Raw genomic sequence first — 20,079 nt, 5'->3', positions numbered from 1 at the left:
TTCATATGAGTAGATTTTTAACGGCACTCATGGATGGAATTTGGATGGAGGGCAACCGTGTCATATAGGTACAAATTTGAAAGTTCTGATGTCATGATAGAGGTTAAGTTAAATGTGCCACAATTGGCATAAGTTGGGGGTTTTGGCGATTTTTTCCTATGTACGAAGAACATATAAATTCCACAAATAAATAATACAAACACTTTTGACATTGACGTGTTTGTGATAAAAAAAAAAAAAACTGGCTAGTGGACCTAACATCATCAACTATTGATATAATGTAACAAAATAATGTTACTCTCGATCAATTTCAAAAGTGGTGGAGCTTAATCTTATTTAACTTATGTTTTGCTTGTCTTTTTATTGGTTTAATTTAAGGGAGAGCATCGATGCATGTACCTGCACATAGGAAATAAACTGGACAGATTCAAGTCATGTATCATGTCATGAAGTCCAACAAAAGAAACTTATGCTTTCCGATTAAATAAGATCATCTACATAGGTAAAAGTCACAAAAAAAACTCAAATCATGCTCGTTATGAGTTATGACATAAAAGACTAGAAACTATATTTACTATGATACATCTATTTTCGACTTTTTTCTCATGATATTAAAAACCTAAATTTATACCCGTGTGACATATTTACTCTTTACCAATGTTGCATCAGATGATATTTCAAGCAAAACAACGACATTTTTATTTCACTTAAACCACGTGAGTGCTATGTCGACATCACTTGATTTCTTTCGTCCATAATTTTGATGGATAGTAAATACGTCACACAGATATAGACTTAAAAGTTCTTATATCGTGAAAAAAAAATATACGGATAAGTGCATCATCAAAAGCATTATTTATTTTTTAATGTTTTTCATTCATAAAACAAACAACTTGAACACTTTCAATGCACGTCCATGACACAGACGCGTTTGCGATTTTAAAAGGAAAAAAGCACGACTAGCTAGTGGACCTAACATCTTTAACCATCGATATGACGTGACAAAATAACGTTACTCTCAAGAGTCAATTTCAAGAGCGGTGGAGGAGAGTGTTTTAACCATTTTAAATTATCCTCTCGGTTGTCGTTTCGAATTGGTCAATTTAAGGAAGGGCATTGTTTCAGAAGGCCGCAGTTTTTTGGCCGGCGATGATTTCTTAAAAAGACTCTTCTCCTCTTTTTCTTTTTTTTTTTAATTTTTTTATGGCCCTTTTCTTTCTTAATGACCAAGGGGGAAGTAGCGGCTGAGCTGTTTCCGCCGTCCCGGCCCGGCCTGACCTCATCCTCCTCCTCCTCCGAGGGACAGTGCACTCAATAGTCCCCCAAACGACCCCTCATTTTGAACGGCCCCGATTTAATCTCTCTCTCTCTCTCTCCTTTCTCTCTCTTTCCTTAACGTCACCGTTTGGTGTGAAGACGACACTTTTCCCCTTCTTTTATTTCGAGAAAGGTCGCCGCGGTTTCTGGACGCTTCGCACGTGCGCCGGCCCACGTGCACACGCGTGACGGCAGTTGTGTGACTTAAGATATTCTGGTTTGTTTTTTTTTTTTTTTTTTTTTTTTTTTTTGTCAATATGTAAACAAGTAGATATTCGTGTACGATCCCTTTGGAGAGATGATCTTTCTCGAGTGAGATTGTGGTTATCATTGTCGCATGAATAATACCTTACATTGTTACAAATATTCAGATCCCCATGTCCAAGTGAAAATACTCTTCTTGTTTTTTTTCCTCTTGATGGTGGGACAATCGTATGAAAATTTCTATATCTATTATATGATCATCAATTTGATTATAAACTTTTTAATATAGCCACTTCTATCCTAAATTTTTTGACTATTTTTCCATATAGTCCTTTTAGCCATTTTTGACCCAAAATTACCGACACGGACATTGAGCAAATATTCTATATGACATAGTTAGCACTAACATTGATGATTTTAACAATTTTTGTAGGTCCACAATGGAAATAGAAAATAAAATGAACAAATAAAAAAATTATAAGAAGTTTATAAGTTGCAAATTTTCTACCAAAATTGTCCACAAGAAGTACATTTGAAAATCGTTAAAAAGTTTAGCATTATATTGACCAAAGTAGAAAGTTTAATACTCAATTAATTGCCGCACAGTACATTTAATACTTTTTAAATAGCTGCAAAATACATCTATGACTTTTTAGGTAATTAATCCCATTAATGGTTATTGTAGCCAAGAGGAACTCATAACTAATGGCATCGGATAAAAGGACAATCCAATTTGACATAATGATATATGAAAAGCATACATGACTTATATAGGATATTCTCATGCGAAAACAAGGAGAACCTTATACTTTTAAGAGATCTCATTGTTTTTTCCTATTTTAAAATCCTCAATTGCTTATTTTGCAATTTTTGTATTAAGGAATAAATGTGTTAATAATTGCCAATTTTCTTTTAATTCTCATAAGTCTCAATATTAAAATTTGTATTTTTTATCCGACAACAATGTTGTTAGAATATTTCAAATTTTGAAATATCTTTATCTTCTTACATACATTTATATGATAATTTCTTTTTTCTTGCATATTTTGTCAACAGTTTATTCCATTGACAATTTCTAATAAGGTGGCTGTGCTTAATTGCGAAGTGAACTTTTAAATTAGCTGCCCCCATATTCACAAAAATCTCCTTGATTTTTCTATCCTCAATTATTTCGTTGAGATCTATTATTATTATTATAAATCAACCTCTTATCACCTTTCAAAAAGATCAAAACGATTAGAGAAATGTGTCACTCATCCACTAATTCAAAAAATGATAACCACATACTAATTGCATTACACTTATCCATTAATCATGAAAAAAGATGAAAAGTACGCACATTGTTTTGTTAGGTCCCTTTGGATAGTTGCTGCCACTACATGCTAACTGTTGACTCCCCCACACAATTTCACATAGAGTGTGCTCGAGAGCTAGCTTTTCAAAAGTCAAATTCCTGCATACATGCATGCCGTGTGCACGTTTGCTAGTGTATATAAGCGATTCCAACACGGAAGTAATCTATAACATTGAATGGATATGTGACGGCACAATTATCAAAGGGCAGGAAGATAGCAAAAGAGAGAAAGGAATTAGAATCAAAGATACAAATAGGAGAAAATTTACGTGAAGATTCAATTACATTTTTGATGATTTAATTTATCCAACGACAAGTTAATCAAAAAGAGCAAATTAGCTTCCCAAGCTAACATTTACCATAGAATGAAAAGGCAAAGTAGAATAGGCTGTTCAAGTGATCGACATTTCGAAAAGAACAAATACTATTATCATTATCGAACAAGTTGGGCATCATGCAACAGAAACATCGAATATATCGAAAGAATTTTAAAATCTCGATATCACTAGCTGTACGTATCACGACAATGACGAATATTATCGTCAGTCTTACCTAATTTTTCCAGTCTGATTAATCGGTCAATATCTTACTGAATCAAGCCATCGGTGTTATGAAAAGACACAAAACACAAAAAAGAAAGTATAGAAAAATCAAAGTTTGATTTTAAATATTGACTATGAAAGAAAAGAGATGGGAGGACCACTCAAAAAGGCAAATAGTGAACAATGAAAAATCAAGTGGGGGGGTTAAAGTATAAGGTTGTGTGTGCAACCGTGCACTGTATGATTGGGAGAACTCATGACACAATGAGGGCACTACCCCATGTGGAGACCAAATTTGGTTGGTGTTCCTCGGCCTTTGCCCTAATTACCCTCTTCCCCCAAAAACTACCCAAGCCCCCGCAAGTTGCAGCTGAACCATCCCCCTTCCCCTCAATTTCTACACACAAGTCTAGCCATTTCAACATCTCTTCCCATAAACTAATTATTCTGTGGGGTAGCCTAACGAGAAGAAAAAATACTGGCTAATCGCCATTAGGGTTTTCATTATATGAGGCTCGAAGCTACACCGCATATAAATATTCATCCACCCTTTTGTGTTGGAATCCATGTGAAGACAATCATGGTGACATTATACTATAATCAAATCCACTTTGTCCCGTATTTTTCTGTGGGTGGTGGGCTTTTGAGTTCGTTTCTTCCTTGTAGGCATGTGCAAGAATGGATCAATGATAAGGAGAGGCTTCAACCGAGGGTTTGGAGGGGCATCTTGGTCCCCCTCCTCCTAAGGTAGGAAGAGAACAAGTTTGACCCTCCTTTTGACCTGAATTTGAGGCTCTCGACCGCCGTTGGATCGTCCACGTCGGACGCTCTTTATTGGGTGCTTTGTGCTGATGTCGACTTCTTAGTCCACAGTCCAAAAATCTCGAGTACGACTGGACCCTTAATTTCGTGCTCCTCCCTTGTGTTGTTTTTTTTCCTTTTTTTTTTCCTTCTTTATGTAATTAAAGTCAAAAGCATATAAACCATATTGTCCTTCGTGGAAATAGCCAATCGGATACATAAAATGTTTAAATGAAACCGTGTGCCCCCGCTAATGTCTTGTCTTATAGTAGAGGAAAAAAAAAACCAATGTCATAGTTTTTATAGAGCTCATAATTTATTTATATTTTCTTAGTAAGAGTTTATTTACCATCTTAATCTAAGGTTTGTTTAATTACAATAACATTTTATACAAAGCACAACAGTTAAAAATGATTGGTCAGATAATTCGACGAAATAATCTAGTGAGTTATAATTGGGAACTGCCCGACATTCACTTAATTTTGTATTCAAATGGAATGATGATGGAGTTAAAAGTACCATTAGAAATGAACTCGACTTTGATTTTGGGCCACAATTTTTCAAAAAGTCATGAGTATTAGAGAAAGGGTTGAAGAGGAAGCAGCATTGGATGAGCGGTAAACTGGGCTAAAGTCACGTTAAGGGCAGGTCTCCCAAGCCAAGAGATTTGTGAGGTTGAGATCAATCCTTACTTTTTTGTTAAAACCTAATAAAAATCCCCACAAATCACATCTTACGATGCTAATCAAACCAAACAATTATTCATTAAAATATCTCAAGTTTGGTCAAAACAGAGCAATTATCACAAAGCCTCCATGTTACCATTCTCTAATTGGATGCTCAAAACCCTAAAGTGGATTTATTCAGGGCTAAATTGTCATCTAGCTTGATTCAGAATGAACTAAGGTAGTTTTAGTCAGCCAAAGGAGATGAAAACTGTTGCTATGAGATTAAAGAAAATTATGAAGTTGCGGACCTACAAAGCTATTGGGCTACATCAATATTCAAATTTAATTAGCTTTTTTCATAGAGGAGAGCTTAATTATTTCGTCATTGCGTGAGTAATGCTCCTAGTAGCAAGGTCACTAAACTAATCTTCCGATCCCTCCAACTTGTCGTCCTGCCTTTTGGTCAGACTCCATTTGGTTTTGCCAAAAGAAGCCAACAATTCCTAATTTTGCACTTTGCAATTGTCCTGAAAAATAAGTTAATGGAAAATATTCTCCTACCCAATAGAACTTTATAGGCATACGTGGTCATCATTAATAAAAATACATTATTGTTTGACTCATTCTTCTAAACGAGAAAATAATCAAAATCAATAATTATTTTAATCAAATTGTTGTTTTGTTTTTTGTGAAATCATGGAGTACTCTCTGTCATAAGTTAAGGCCATTGTCTTTTATCTGTACGGAATTAAAATGGAATGCTGTGGTTACTGGAGTAGATAATGCGTCGTCGACATACCATCTTGTAACGTTTTTCTTTTGCCGAGCTATACTTTAAAGTGTAAATTTCGTATTTTTCCTGTGTTTAAAAATAAAGAACCAACTTTTTATCCTTTTGGTACTAAGGTATCATTTTCCCCGCTTATCTCTGAATCTATGTTGCAAATTCATTTGCTTATCCGTAGAACTGCATTCATTGCATATGTATTTCAAATTTCTACAACTGACAATTTTATTTAATGCTTTATTTTGGTCTTAGACTCTCTGAGTTTTTCCTTCTTATTTTTTTGGTTAATTTTATGATTTTATCTATATAATAAACGCATCTAATGGTTTGCATCCTTTGATATTTAAGGGTACAATTTCCTTGATTTTCTCTGAATCTATGAACAATGGATGCCAAGCTTGAGCTCAGGTATGCTCTTTCATGGGTCGATGATGATCCTCATTCAAGTTGAGAACTAGTTAAAATTGACCGGTTATATCTTATAAGAGAACCGGCTCCTCCCTTGGGTAGTTCTAGATCTGATCTTGGAAGAGGCGGGCACTACTTTCGCACCACCGAATTGGGCAATGGACTCGCGATTTTGGATTGTGAGAGTTTGCATTTACTTACACTCAGTTCTTGAACTTTCGACCGGTGCTTAGCCTTTTGGGCTCGTAAAGTTTTCTTCCCAAGATTCATGGGCATTTTAGTTGAGGATTGATTGTTTGCATGATGAACTAATTTCCTAACTACGAAGCCAGATCTAAGATATTGATAACAACAAGTATAGACGGAGAGAACAACTAAAGCTTATTTGATTCCACAATCACAATCCAGCCTTAGCAAGGATATTCTACGGATTGCCAGCCTTTGCTTATTAGAGAGAGAGAGAGAGAGAGAGAGGGTGATGTAGAACAATGGACAAATGCTTAACTGGAAGCATTGGAGAATTATAAGAGTGAGCGATCTCACGAATCAAAAACAATTGTGGGATTTTCGAAATTATAAATTGGTTATAATATTTGATTTCAAATTCACGCGTTTTCGTTGATTTCAAGTACGTCAAAGACTTCGAACATGACTGTTATTTGATTTTAATTATTTGGTTATTTTTAAATAATGATCTTTCCATAAACATGCGCCTAAAATATTAGAATCCGCACTTCATCATTCAAAACAAACACTAGCTTTTAAAATCTTTTTCCAAGCGTATCTTTCTGTGCGCGAGAGAGCTAGAGCTTTCTCGGCCTGTTGACTTTTCGTAATTTCTCTTTTTAGCTCTAAGGAACGATGGAGAAAGATCACGTCGACGGCTTCCTTGGGTTGGGCTGAATATGCAAGGCAAGTTGGTCAACGGACGACTTGAATTTTTGCTTGTTTTATTTGTATCAGTAGCTGCTGACTCCGTCGGATCATTGAATGCATGCACCTCCATCCCTAAATCCTTTCCATCGAAAGCTTTTCGAGGGGAGTTGACTAAAAACAGGCCGGCGGCTCTACAACACGCGGTACGGCCCTTTTCAGTCCGTATACATACGCTTATACGGTCGTAATCCTTAACTTTTAAATAAGCTATCCCGCCAATCGGGTGGAGATCTTCCATCTTCTGGGCGTGTTTCAACCCGTGTCATGCGCATCTAATTGCATCACAAGTATATCCTCGATCATACGGTACTAAAATTGGACGGCCTGAATATGCACTGAGACATATTTTTGAAGTAATATAATTCCTTCTGAGCACTGATTTGATGATGGGGATGGAGATCTTCCATCTTGTGGGCGTGTTTTACTACGTGTCAATCACGATATCTCCTCGATCATATAGTACTAAAACCGGAGGGCACGAATGCGGACCGAAATACATTTTTGAAGTGACAGAATTTCTTTATGGACACTGTTTTTGATGATGGGGTTTTTGTTAAATCCGAGCTTTTTCCTTTCTTGCTTTTCGTTCGATCAAATGGGGTCGTCTGACCATTCGTCGTCGCTTTTTGTTTGGGCAAAGTCTACTAGGTCAACGGAAGGTCGACTCCAACCTTTGAACCTAACTTAATGCACTTAGAATCGTAAAAGAAAAAACCACAGTTTCAAACTCTTTTCACGCGGATGCTTTCCAGGACTACTGTTTCTGTCTGTCCCTAATTTTCAGGGACAGATGTCTTACTATTCTAACAGGAAAAGGGCTATTATCATAATGAAAAGGGTTGTTATTTTCTTGTCTCGAAAGACACATTAGGAATACCTTATAATAATTGAGTAGAATATAATATTTCGCTGGCATTTCGAAAACTAGACTGCTGATAAATTAAGATAAATCTGTTTTTTTCACCCCTCATGAAAAGTTTAACCCTAACGTGATTGAAAATTGAGTATTAGCAGTTGAAAGATAAATCTGTTTTTTGGTTACAAATTTCACCCTCCGTTTTATTTATGTGGAACGGGGGCTCCGATAACCACGGCCTTTGTATAAGGTCTTTAGGTTGGACCAAACGTGATTGAAGATTGAGTATTATGATAACTAGTTATTTTCTCCGCCGCCCCATCCCGCTCGAAGCATCGTGCCCCTCTGTTTTTTGCTTAAGCGTGACTGATTTATTGCGCAAATTGGAAAAACCAACACAAGCTCGAATGCCGACAACAGTTGTATATGTTCGCAGGTCGTGCCTAAATATAAGAGGCACGCTAGCTAGCGACGTCTAATTTATACAAAATTTTCCAATTTCGCAATTCAAATCCCGCTTTAAAATTATATAGCTTCGAATCTTGCATCTAAGGACACGCATTGATAATGGTACGATGTAAGAAAATGATTGCATAAAATATAGTATGAACGCGTGGGTGGAAAATGCAGTCTCAAGAAGTTGCATCATTGTGATTCTTTAACGTGTTGCCCAAGGTTTCATTAGTCTTGGATCGCATTAACAAGAAATTACTCAATTACTAAGAACAACTTGCAATTAAATAATACAATCTCATAATTTACATTTTTAAATTGCAAAACATCTCAAGGACTGGACTTTCTTTTTTCCTTGGGTGGGCAGAATCTCAAGGACTGATTTGCTCAATGTTTTCTTTCAATGGGATTGTGAGCACGCACTTGTGCCGGTCCTACGTGTTCTTTTTTTTTTTCTGGGTTCATTTTGTGGGGGAGGAGCATAAAGAATTCTTCAATGCAAGCACTCTAAAAAGAAAAATGATTATCCAAGGTTTAGGTGTTGCATACCTACTGATTTTTTTGGTTCATCGAGGACTAAGACCCACTGATCTTGAGATTGGTTGCTGCATGCACGATTGAGTGGGGGGGCCTAATTGTGCATACTTCCCAAGAGGCACTTAACAATGTCATGATCCCCCACTTCTACGTTAAAGAAAAATTTAGGGTATTCGAGCTGTCCGAGGATTCGACCGACCTTCACTAGACGAGTCGGGGTTCTCATCTCGACACATTGATAATTGCAAGTACATAAACATGTTTGTTAGGTAAGATTGGAAGGAAAAAAATGTCCATACTATTACTACTATGTTTTTCTTTCTTTGCTTGAGTAAACCTAATTCATAGTATTCATGTCCCCATGCAATGCATCATTTCAAAGTTTTTGAAGGCCATGTAGCTCATTAATTTAATTGACAAGACTTAGATTATATCTTCTCAAGATATGATGAAGATCTATCTTAGATTTCGTGACTAGAAACAACGAAATAGACTTTGCCCACGAGTTTGGAAATGTGACGTGTTACATTTCGGTGGCTCTCCAAACACGTGATCAAGAGAGTGAATTAATGTGGACCTCATGTCATCCCCACCTTCCTCCGGTATATTGCCGGCAATCCCTTGTGAATGAGGCATGCACCTTGTCTTTTTTGTTTTGAAGCCATTTTGGTGGGACATACTAAATCCCCATTTTAAAGAGTATAGGCCCCAGATTCCCATTAAAGGATTCCTCCTAGTCTTCTTCCCTTCTCAAGGCTTGGTCCTGTTGCTACTACTTCCGATTCACCAAATAAGCCCCTATTTCTGTATTAGGTAATTGAGGAATCCTCCTTAATAGTCTCTTGCTTGCCCAAGAATTCCCCAGCCATTCAAAATTCCATGGACATGTAGGAGAGAGATGATAGCTTTTACTTGTTCAATTAACGGCTAAGGTCAAATATGGCATAAAATGGTATCTTTAGTGATGTGAAATAAACTATGGGGGTCAAATCGATATATGAAGCAAATTCCCCAAAGATAAAATAAGGTTTTCTTTTACAATTTGAAAGGAATATGAGGCCCGTGAAGAAACTCGTGGGTCAAAATTCGATTTTCTTGATCTTCATTAGTTGGCCTAGACCCTATAGTTAAGCAAAATTATTCGCATCATCCTTTAGGACTTGACTATTTCCATTCTTACACATCTTTTCCTTCCATCTAAAGCGTCAACAAAAATAATGATTTTACTCTCCTCTGCTTTGACTCCCCATTTCCCCTTCTCTCCCCTCAATTAATTCAGTTCTCGAGGACTCACGATTAAAATAATCTAACTCCACATGAACTTATACATTATGCCTTATGCGTAGTTCATCATGAGCTATCGGCGTAAGCATGATCGATCCATGACGTGTCGCCTAAACTTGATTATATTACTTAATCATTGATTAGCGAACGAGGCAGCGCTAGTAGAGAGGGAAAGTCCGTGTTGGTAGGTCTGCTAAATAGCGTTATCTTGTACCAAGACCACCGAGTTTCTAACCTATGTTATCTCAATGATCGACTCCGGATTCATCATTGCAAACCCCATTATAAGATTTGCGCACGCCTTTTGGTACCCGCTATTGTTTTATAATCGAGTTTGAGATCGAGGTGCAACCAGAACTCTTTTTTGTGGGATCTCAAGACACGAACTGGGTCGTTATCGAGTGGTGATCTTGACCCTTGCGGGATCACCTTCGTATTCTTTTGCATAGTTAGTTAGTGGATGGTTCTTTGCCGAAGCTAATGATGTTTTTGTGTCGATGGTGGCCCTATCAAAGTAGGGTTTGGCTTTTTATGACCAGAGAAGTTAAAATAATTATGCATGCTACTCTGGGTCGGAACCCTCCCTTAGTCAACTGGGGCCAGTGGACCACAAATCTCCTTTCAGGTTTGAACATAGGCCCCTCATAGCATCCCATGGCATACAAAAACTGACTCGATCCGATCGATAAGAATACTGAAAATCGAGCGAATCGCTATAGTATAGGAACCCTTTAAAGATGGGATATCAGGTCATGGGATATTATGTACGGACTCATTTCACACTCCCAGAACTATATATAGTTTGTTCTCTACGTTTCTTTTCTCAGTTTCTTTGGCTATTTGGGTTTTTGCCCACGTGAAATAGTATTAGAAAGGAATCAAGAAAAATATATAACATGATAACACGAGAACTTAAAATTCTCTCTCTCTCTCTCTCGTCTAGTTTTTGGGCCAAAGAGAACTGAAGATGAATTCATCTGGGCCAGTAGTGGGTACAAATTCTCAGCGAGAAAGAGGTTTTTTGAGATGGACATGGGCTCTCCTGAATCTGGAACCTATTGGACCCAGAGCCCATGATTTGAATTGGGCCCATTTGTCCGAACAACGAGTAATGAGAGCTTAAAAGCCTCTTCCCGTTAAGGAATAGGATTTGACCTTTTCGAACTCTGTTGTAACCAGCTTCGGACACTATTCGATGAATTATAGGTTTACATGTACAATGATGCTTCTTTTATTGGCAGAATCATAATCTTTTCCAGTTCCCTTAGAAGGCCCGATTAGTCTCATTTCATCGTAGCAAGCAATTCTTTTCCCGCGTTAGCTCAATAACTATCAACGGAGGAGGCCCGGAAGGCAAGTGCTCATCGGAAAGTTATCTTCACGGGGCATTGATGGGCGTCGGCAAGTTTCGCTCTCGAGAACCTATTCGACGACCCTTCATTTATCCCGCTTGATTTTACTAACTAAGCTATAGGCACGGACAATTACAATGTCGATTGTCCACCGCTATTCATTCTGCGGATTGTCTTCTTCTTCCTTCTTCGACTAGATAGGCACGGGCTACTTTCCGACATCTTTTCGTTCGCGACATGTTCATCCTGTCTCGCTGCGTCTAGAGACAAATTCACGCGTGATGGAGCAATAGAAGATACACCAGAATCGGCACAAAACGATCGTCACATGGGTCTACTGTTCAACCGATGCAGAAGGAGTCACTTGCGATCACAGGCGCACATGCCTCCAAGATCTCTCTCAACGTCAACAAGATTTTGCAGGACGAAGAAGGAGAACCCAAATCGAGCTCCAACTTCTCCAACCGTCCACGATCGTTAGGATCTCCCCACTTTACCCCACTTCACGCCTTGTCGAGAAGCGGATCCGCTCCGTGTAACGAGGAAAAACGGAGGCCACTTCGAACCCGAGCTTTTCACGAAAGTCCAAGAACTGCCGGGACACCCAGCCCCACCACTGTCTCCGCGGGCGGAAAAGCCGTTGATTGCGGGGCGCTGTGTCCGAACGAGACGGTCCATTTCAGCACCATCGCCGTGTGCCGACAAGCGCTTTTTTTTTCAGAGGATCTCGAATCGATTCACGGGGAGATATCGTCCGTGAAACCGAGATGTTTTCTGCTGGGTGCGCTGGGAATCGTTCACGACACAACGTCTTGCTTCGTAGAAAGGTGTTTTTCCTTTCCTCCTTTTCTCGAAATACGTACCGGCGGCGTGCGCATCGAGAAAATTTTCGTCACCTTTTCAACAGCGCAGAGAAAGAAAGGGCGATCTTGAACGCACCAAATCCGGCACGGACTGTGGAGTCCGACCCGATATCTGCACTAGCCACCGGGCACACGTGTACGGCCAGCGTTGCTTCTCGTCAAGAAGGGTGTGGGGCCCCTGCTTCGGGTCAAACTCCGTGGCCGGGCAGAAGAACCGCGCGAGTTGGCTCCTTCTCCACCATGCACAGTGAAGTGCGTCACGCACCACGTCAGCCCGCACGTGTGCCGCGCTGAACGCTTCAACGAACCGAAAAGTACTCCGCACCGCATCGACGCGTGTCGCGTTGGCGCGTGGCGCGTGGCGCGATCCTGCGCCGTCTGATCTGCCGGGGCTAGGGAAGACACGGACATCGGATCCTGAAGTGAGGTGGGCGACCAAAATCTAAACTTTAACCCGGAATCCGATCTTAATTGAGACGTATAATCGCTATTAAAAATTTTAATTCAAAAATTTTAATTTATATGCGGAACAAGATCATATGAATATAAATAATATTTAGCATTCGTTATCAAGTAACGTGGGGTAATATTTCAATACTCTCTTTCACGTATAAGTCGGATTAAGAATAAAAAGAAAATAGATAACACTAACTCCGATATCATGTTAGAAAATGAGATCACTGTCAATATGTGCTTTACTATTTAAATATTAAATAACCTCCTCTCATATTTAATCTGGTTTTTTCGCTTATTATTAAGTGTGGAGATTTAATTGATGAGGCAATATGAATTTGAACTCAAGATCCTATGTTTTGATACCATATAAGATTTTATCAACGTTTAGGCTCTGCTTTCAAGCGAGGTAGGATGCTATTTTCATAATTGCAAGAAGAGGATTGAAAGCAAGTTAGATTGAGGAAAAAGTGGTGGGAAAAAGGGGGAAATTATGGAGGGGAAAATGACCATGCAACCGAGCTGATGTGTATATCGTTAAAAAAATTGTGAAGGGAGGAAGGGGGGAGGGGGCTTCGGAATCTTAGGGCCTAAGGAAAAAAGAAAGGGGAGCGACTGAACAATGTGAACTCACGGAAAGAAGAGGGGAAATCCGCTGATGTCTTCTAGAAACCCCACACTGTTGATGGATACATGTGACCGCCAGACACGACACGCACCGCTTGGTGGACTTTGGTGGACTTCACCCCCAAGTCATCACTCCACTCACATGAATTTCCGGTGAGTCAGCCTTTGTCTCGACTCAAAATCACCCCGAAAAAGATGAAGGCAAAAAGGGATTATTAAGACTATAATGACCTTTCAATTTTTACATTAATACTACGAAAATTCTAAATTGCCATCCCAACTAATTTTGTTAACGTCAAAAAACTTTAAATTAGTACACTCGTAACAAATCACCAAAAACTTTAAATTGATATATTTATAACAATTTTATCTCTTATGATAAAACCTCAAATTAGGCTACATTTCAATTAATTCAATAACTGATTCAAAAGAAAAAAAATTAATTCAATAACTTAATGGTAACCGACCAAAAATAAAAATTTAATGGTAAAATTTAACGAAAATTGATGATACTTAAATTTGATTTGACACAAGTATATCGATTTAATATTTAATTTGGGGTAAATTTAGGTGTGCCAATCATGCCAAAAAAGCAAGATCATGATATTAACTCTTAATTTTTGTGAGACAATTTGAATCGATCAATTTGAAAGCTTTTTTGTGGCATCACCCTATAATTTTTACGAGACGCTCAAATCGAAATGTGATGAATTAGGGTTTGAAAAGTCTAAATACGCAAACCCATCATCGGAGTCAGACAAAGATGCTAGTAGCTAAAAGATCTAAACATGTACGTCGAGATCGAAAGCGAAGCACCTGCCGACAGTCATGGACCGCGCCGATCGAGTCTCGCGACCTCCCACCCGCAGAGCCGTAGATTTACGTGGGCGTCGATGGAGCCCCCGATTACCAATCAGGGTGACGAGTAAGACTCGAATTTAAAGTTTTTAAGTGCTTCCCTTGGAGCACCACCGCCCACCAACCCACCCAACAACGACATCTCCATTCCCCCCCCTTCTCTCTCCTCTCCTGCTGCTGCCACGTCACCGCCCCCGCTCCACCTTCACGCGTTTTCAGCCGTCATCGCCCTCGCTCTCATTCGCTCAACCGCATCATCAATCCTCTTCCTAAGCCAAATCCCTCTCTCTCTCTCTCTCTCTTTCTCTCTCTTCCCCCAATTTTTTAATACATTGAGGATTCAAAATTTGGCTTTTCAATAATAAAAGAAAAAAATCGACCAAAAATTTTATAAAATCAACGCTGTCTTTAAAATTCTTTATATTCCTCTCTCAGATGACTTGAGAGAGATTCCTTGATTTGGGTCCAAGCCTCACTTGATCATTATTAAATTGACTATAATTTTTTCTAGTTCATACTGCTTTTTTTTTTTTTTTTTTTTACTTATAACATACATAAAAACAATAGTTAGTCAAAATTATTAATGTGAATCACCAATGATGCTTCAATTACTCTATTTGATTGGGATGAATGAACGAAGAAATACCATGTCGTTTTATATTGAATCACAACCTTTGGTTCTTTTTAGAATTTGTACTATTGCCTATTAGTTGTCTTTGTACCCCTAGCCCCCGTTTAGGGGCAAAAATGACAATCTGATTCGATTGGTGCACGCTTATTTGGGCAAAGAATCCAAACTCCATATTAATTCCTATCTACTTGTCATAATCTATTGAAATCGAATCATGAAAAAGAAAAAAAAAAGAAAACCTATTTTCGGGGTCGATCTATTGAACTCCAGTGATTGGGCAATCCATCCTTGCTTTTTTTTTTTTTTTTTTTTGTCTGAAAATTAATCCTTACTTAACGCCGAAGAAAAAATGGGGTAAATAAATGGAAAGAAAATCTTGTCCCCGTTAAAATCGGACACGGTTTGGTCCCACTCACTTTCCAAAACATCCTTTGACAAATCGACACGCCAAAAAAAAAAACCTTATCTCCCCTCCCCCTCCTTTTCCTCGCCTTCTTAGGAATTTCCTATTTCCCCCCATTTTTTTAATGGCCGCCCCTATATAATGGTCGCCCTGCTTTATTCAACCACCACCATCTCACTTCCACCACTCTCTCTGTTTTTTGCTCTGTTTCTGCTCTGTTTTTCGCTCTGCATTTTCACATACAGCCTCACTCGAGAAGCGCCGTCGAGCTTAGCCTCGCGACGGGTGGTTCCTTGAAGATGGAGAACAACCAGCAGTCCTTCTGGCAGTTCAGCGACCAGCTCCGCCTCGCCAACCTCTCCCTCAACGACTCCATCTGGGGCAACGACTTCGCCGCCTCCAAGCTCCCCGACGAGCGCCGCAACTTCGACTCCCGGGTCGGAGGCAAGGTCGCCCCCGCCCCCGCCCCCGCCCGCGCCAACTACAACCACCACGACAACAACAGCAACAACAACAACAACGATTCCAACATGGGCATCAGCGCCGTCTACAATCCCCTGAGGAATCCGGTCAACGGCGGCTGGAACGCGGCTGGCGCCGTGGCCAAGAACCCGACCCAGCTCGACGACCCGCTCGGCCTGCCCGACGACGTCGTCTCGGGCGACTTCAACGGGTTCAACTTCGCGTGGAAGCTCGGGGGGTCCGGCGCGGGCGCGGGAGCCGGCGCGAACCTGAACGACCTGAACCGTTTCGACGACGGATGGAAGGTCGGGGGGTCGCGGGTCAACGCCCCCATGAACGGCGGGTACAGCAAGGCGGCGATTTACGGGGAGCAGCAGCCGCTGGGTTACCCGTTCATCGGCAATTTCGCGAGCATGAAGGGAGGGAAGCCCAAGATGGAGGGCGGCGAGCACGGGGGCAAGCTGGGGAAGAAGAGCGGGGGCGGATACAGGAAGAACGACAACAGCAGCAACGGCCACGGCTCCGAAGGTAGAGAGGGCAAGAGCGACAAGAGGTTCAAGACGCTCCCGCCATCGGAGTCGCTTCCGAGGAACGAAGCCGTGGGCGGGTACATCTTCGTGTGCAACAACGACACCATGCACGAGAATCTCCAGAGGGAGCTCTTCGGTATGTCCTATTATCTTCTTGTCGATGAGATAAAGTTCTGATCTTTAACATAAGCAAATCTGAATCAGATGGTTTGGCAACTCCAGTCATCTTTATTGGTGATATGTTGTTAATTGCGAACTGTAACAATTGTTTCGAGTTTTGAATATCGATGGTTCTGATGTCTAATGTTTCTTGTTCTGTCTGTATGTTTTGGCAGGCTTGCCTCCAAGGTACAGAGATTCTGTGAGGCAGATAACGCCGGGGCTTCCTCTGTTTCTGTACAATTACTCCACCCACCAGCTCCATGGCATCTTCGAGGTGGGTCTATCATGGATTTTGTTAATCAAGCATGACGTTTCTCTTATCTAATTAGCTAATGAGGGGCTTGATGAAAGTAACTAGAAAAAAAGCATCTTTGGTCTGGATTGGATGCTTTCCGAGGTTGCTTATGAGGGAATTTGATGTGTTGTAGGCTGCTAGTTTTGGAGGGACTAACATAGACCCGACAGCCTGGGAGGACAAGAAATGCCCTGGCGAATCGCGCTTCCCCGCTCAGGTAATTGCCTTTCGATCGTGCTATTTGTGCTAGCGGGTGCTGTTGATTGAGTGTCATATGGTGGCTGGGACATGAATTTAGGGCTTAACGCATGTTGCTTTACATGGGCAGGTTCGAGTGATCACGAGGAAAGTTTGCAACCCGTTGGAAGAGGACTCGTTCCGCCCGGTCCTTCACCACTACGACGGGCCCAAGTTCCGTCTGGAACTGAATGTGCCCGAGGTAAAGGCTCGCATATTCTTTGATAGTTTTAAGCATAATTTGTGCAAGAGATGTTCTTGCGCTTGGAATTGACAATTCATAAACATGCCATGCCTAATCATTTGAAATTTGGGGATTATTGCAGGCACTGTCTCTCTTGGATATATTCTTGGACCAAGAACCTTGAAAACACTGACGAACGAGGAGGCGGAGGCTTGAAGATACAGGAGCTTATGCAAAGAATTTAGGAAACAGATAGTGTCATACCTATGGAGACGAGGGGGGATGATATATTTAGTCATGTTAGGAAAAATCTTACAGAAGTATAAAAGCTTGTCTTGATCTATGGGATTGTAAATTTTTGTGAGGGCGGGGTTTGTTTTCTGATTCTGCTCGTTGCTCCCTCAGTTTGGATGATGTATTATAGGAAACATTGATCAGAATTTGCAAAACAGACTTGTGAAGGCTAAAATGAGAAATACTCATTTGGTTTAACTCGTAAATCTCAAGGAACTGAGTAACATGTACCGAATGTATGTCGGCGAGAACTTTGAGTTGCAAAATGGTCTGGGGCTTATCCTAACATCCGAGTGAATATTAAGTACTTGTTAGTAGATCACTTTAGTTTACCTAGGGGTTTCTAGCTTTGAATTAGCTGTGAAGTTATAGGGTGAACTATGGGGCGAGAGCTTCTTGCAAAGCTTGAGTTCTACCCAGTTCGATTTCACTCGGTTTTCCATCGTGATCCACTTGCTCCGCACGTCTGTGTCCTGGAACTTGAGTGACCTTGCCGTCTGAACCTTCTTATCTACCAAGAGGGTTTCGCTGTGTACCTCAGAAGGATCGTACCCAAGGCCTAACCAGACCCTCGTGCCTGCAACCATCGGTACTCCCCAGACGTAAATAGCACGGCGGAGTTCACAAATCGCAAGGGACCCTGGGCCTAGTTGTCACCCATCGATTAGAGATCTGCATTTTGGTCTTTGATCATGGAGGTCGATCGATGCCTCGAACTCATGGACAACAACTAATTGAACATCAAGAGCAGGGGAATCTCAATCATGAAATACAGGCAAAAGATGCTAGTGTTGTGAAGCTTATCCATTGAATTGATTCTCAAATGAGGTGGGACTTGGAATAGATACGTTTGTAAAGCAAGTCTGTCGTTTATCATCAGTGTTCCTCAAGCAGAACATAATAGGGGAGAAAGGGGGAGGGGAGGGGGTGTCCTTGTGGAGCTCTGATTATGACAGTTCTACATGATTGAGGTTGCTAGTAATGGTCAGGGACATCCTGTGCATTCACCGAAAGTGGTTGGGAGTTTGGTGGGCAATGGTTGAGAAAACTGTCGATGCAGCAACAGTCCATTACCTCAATCGAACGGCAGATGAAATTCATCATCATCATCATCGTTATTTATCATTGTTGTTATTATTACTATTATCTGGAAAGTGGTTAGGCCATCAGTTATTGCAAAGTCCCCAAGCTTGGAGCCGAAGTGATATTGGGTGGTGCCATGCCCCCATCGATCTTCCACCACATCTCTTCACCTACGCAGCTTTGACTGCTTCAAACGCGAAACCCCATCATCACAACAAAGTTTTCACCTAACGTTTTTGATGTTTTTCTACCTCCTTTGCACGTCTTCTCGCCACGCTGGCCTACCGCAGAGAAGCCCCGACACCATATTTTCAAGGGATCGCAAGAAAGTGCGCGGCTTTGAATGCATTCTTACTATATCGACTTGGATCTCTTTTACTTTAAGAGTTGAGCTAAGTTAAAAGTCGACTAAATATTATTAACTGACTTTGCACTATAGCAATTTATGAATGTAAAATTAGATTTGTGTAGTATCCTCGTAGGTATGTCTCAACAAGTAAGAGACAATATCACGACCACGGAAGGTTTATAATTTTTCCATTTGCAACGACGGTGATACTTATTTTAGGGAGGTAAACAGCAAACCCGAATCTTGTAATTCTTTTTCAACTTTTGCTAGGTAATGCACCTCATTGATATGTGCATTCCTTACCTCAAATTACCTAGAGGTAAGAGTCGCATCTCCCGCATCCTTCTTCTCAAAGAGAAGTGGTGATATCCATCGATGATAATGACCATTTGGAGTTAACGTGATGTATTTCATTTAGCCCGCATGCTCTTACGCATGGTTTCTCTATTCCAATTGTGAAAGGGGGTCTTGCTATTTTCATTTTATGGAGGAAGAAATGTCAAGGAAGAGAGAGAGCGAGAGAGGTGGAAATGCAGAAAAAAAGAAGATGATTTTTGCTTGTTGACATGATTATCTTTCATGGCGTTTTGAGATGATCTATAAGGGTTTCGATACAAAGTGCCCTCTAAACACTCATTAAGCGACCAAATAACTAAATATAGCAATTTCCAATGCACCGACCATATTCGCAATCTACATTATCGGTCCTCTTTAAAAATCAATTTTTTTGAGAATAAATGTAGCTAACGAGTACTTTGAGGATATTCATTAATTAGTCTGAATTTACAAAATCTACTATTTAGATCATTGGTTCACGGGGTCACTTCTGTTGTCGTAGTGCCGTACTGAGTAGGGTTCAAGGCATTGAATCTGGCAAAAGAGAAGACCATATGGAGAGGTGAGCTTTTATTTTATAATTCGTATTATAATCAATGACTTTGTCGAGAGTTGTTGAAAGGGCAAAGAACCTCTTTACTCCACTTTGTTCTTTTCTTGCACTCTTCACATGTCGATTGTTCATTTCCGGTGGTTGGCCGACGAGAACAGATAGGCCTAGCTTTATACCATTGCTAGTTGCAAAACTCAAGTAATTGGTCATCCGATCAGTGTCCATCCACCACTCTCTATTTTGGCAGAACAAGTTAACAA

The 20,079-nt window shown here is 40.4% G+C and overlaps 1 protein-coding gene across 1 annotated transcript; it reads left to right on the top strand.

Annotated features, from left to right (window-relative positions):
* Positions 1–15,488: 15,488 nt before the first annotated feature.
* Positions 15,489–17,704, top strand: LOC104444008 (DCD domain-containing protein NRP-B). Its single transcript, XM_010057585.3, has 5 exons — positions 15,489–16,462; positions 16,662–16,762; positions 16,917–17,000; positions 17,112–17,222; positions 17,347–17,704. The coding sequence occupies exons 1-5, from the start codon at positions 15,634–15,636 to the stop codon at positions 17,386–17,388; spliced, it is 1,167 nt and encodes a 388-aa protein (XP_010055887.3). The 5' UTR covers positions 15,489–15,633; the 3' UTR covers positions 17,389–17,704.
* The last annotated feature ends 2,375 nt before the right edge of the window (positions 17,705–20,079 follow it).

The sequence above is a fragment of the Eucalyptus grandis genome, chromosome 5 (assembly GCF_016545825.1).
Source record: "Eucalyptus grandis isolate ANBG69807.140 chromosome 5, ASM1654582v1, whole genome shotgun sequence".
Lineage (NCBI taxonomy): Eukaryota > Viridiplantae > Streptophyta > Magnoliopsida > Myrtales > Myrtaceae > Eucalyptus > Eucalyptus grandis.
Note: the sequence above shows the minus strand (reverse complement) of the source record. Positions and strands in the feature narration are given on the sequence as shown.

What these genes read in the sequence shown, in the direction of transcription:
- LOC104444008 (XM_010057585.3), top strand. Translation starts at nt 15,634, where the DNA reads ATGGAGAACAACCAGCAGTCCTTCTGGCAGTTCAGCGACCAGCTCCGC. An exon ending in TCTCCAGAGGGAGCTCTTCG is followed by an intron (nt 16,463 to 16,661) that starts GTATGTCCTATT and finishes ATGTTTTGGCAG; the next exon opens with GCTTGCCTCCAAGGTACAGA. An exon ending in AGCTCCATGGCATCTTCGAG is followed by an intron (nt 16,763 to 16,916) that starts GTGGGTCTATCA and finishes GATGTGTTGTAG; the next exon opens with GCTGCTAGTTTTGGAGGGAC.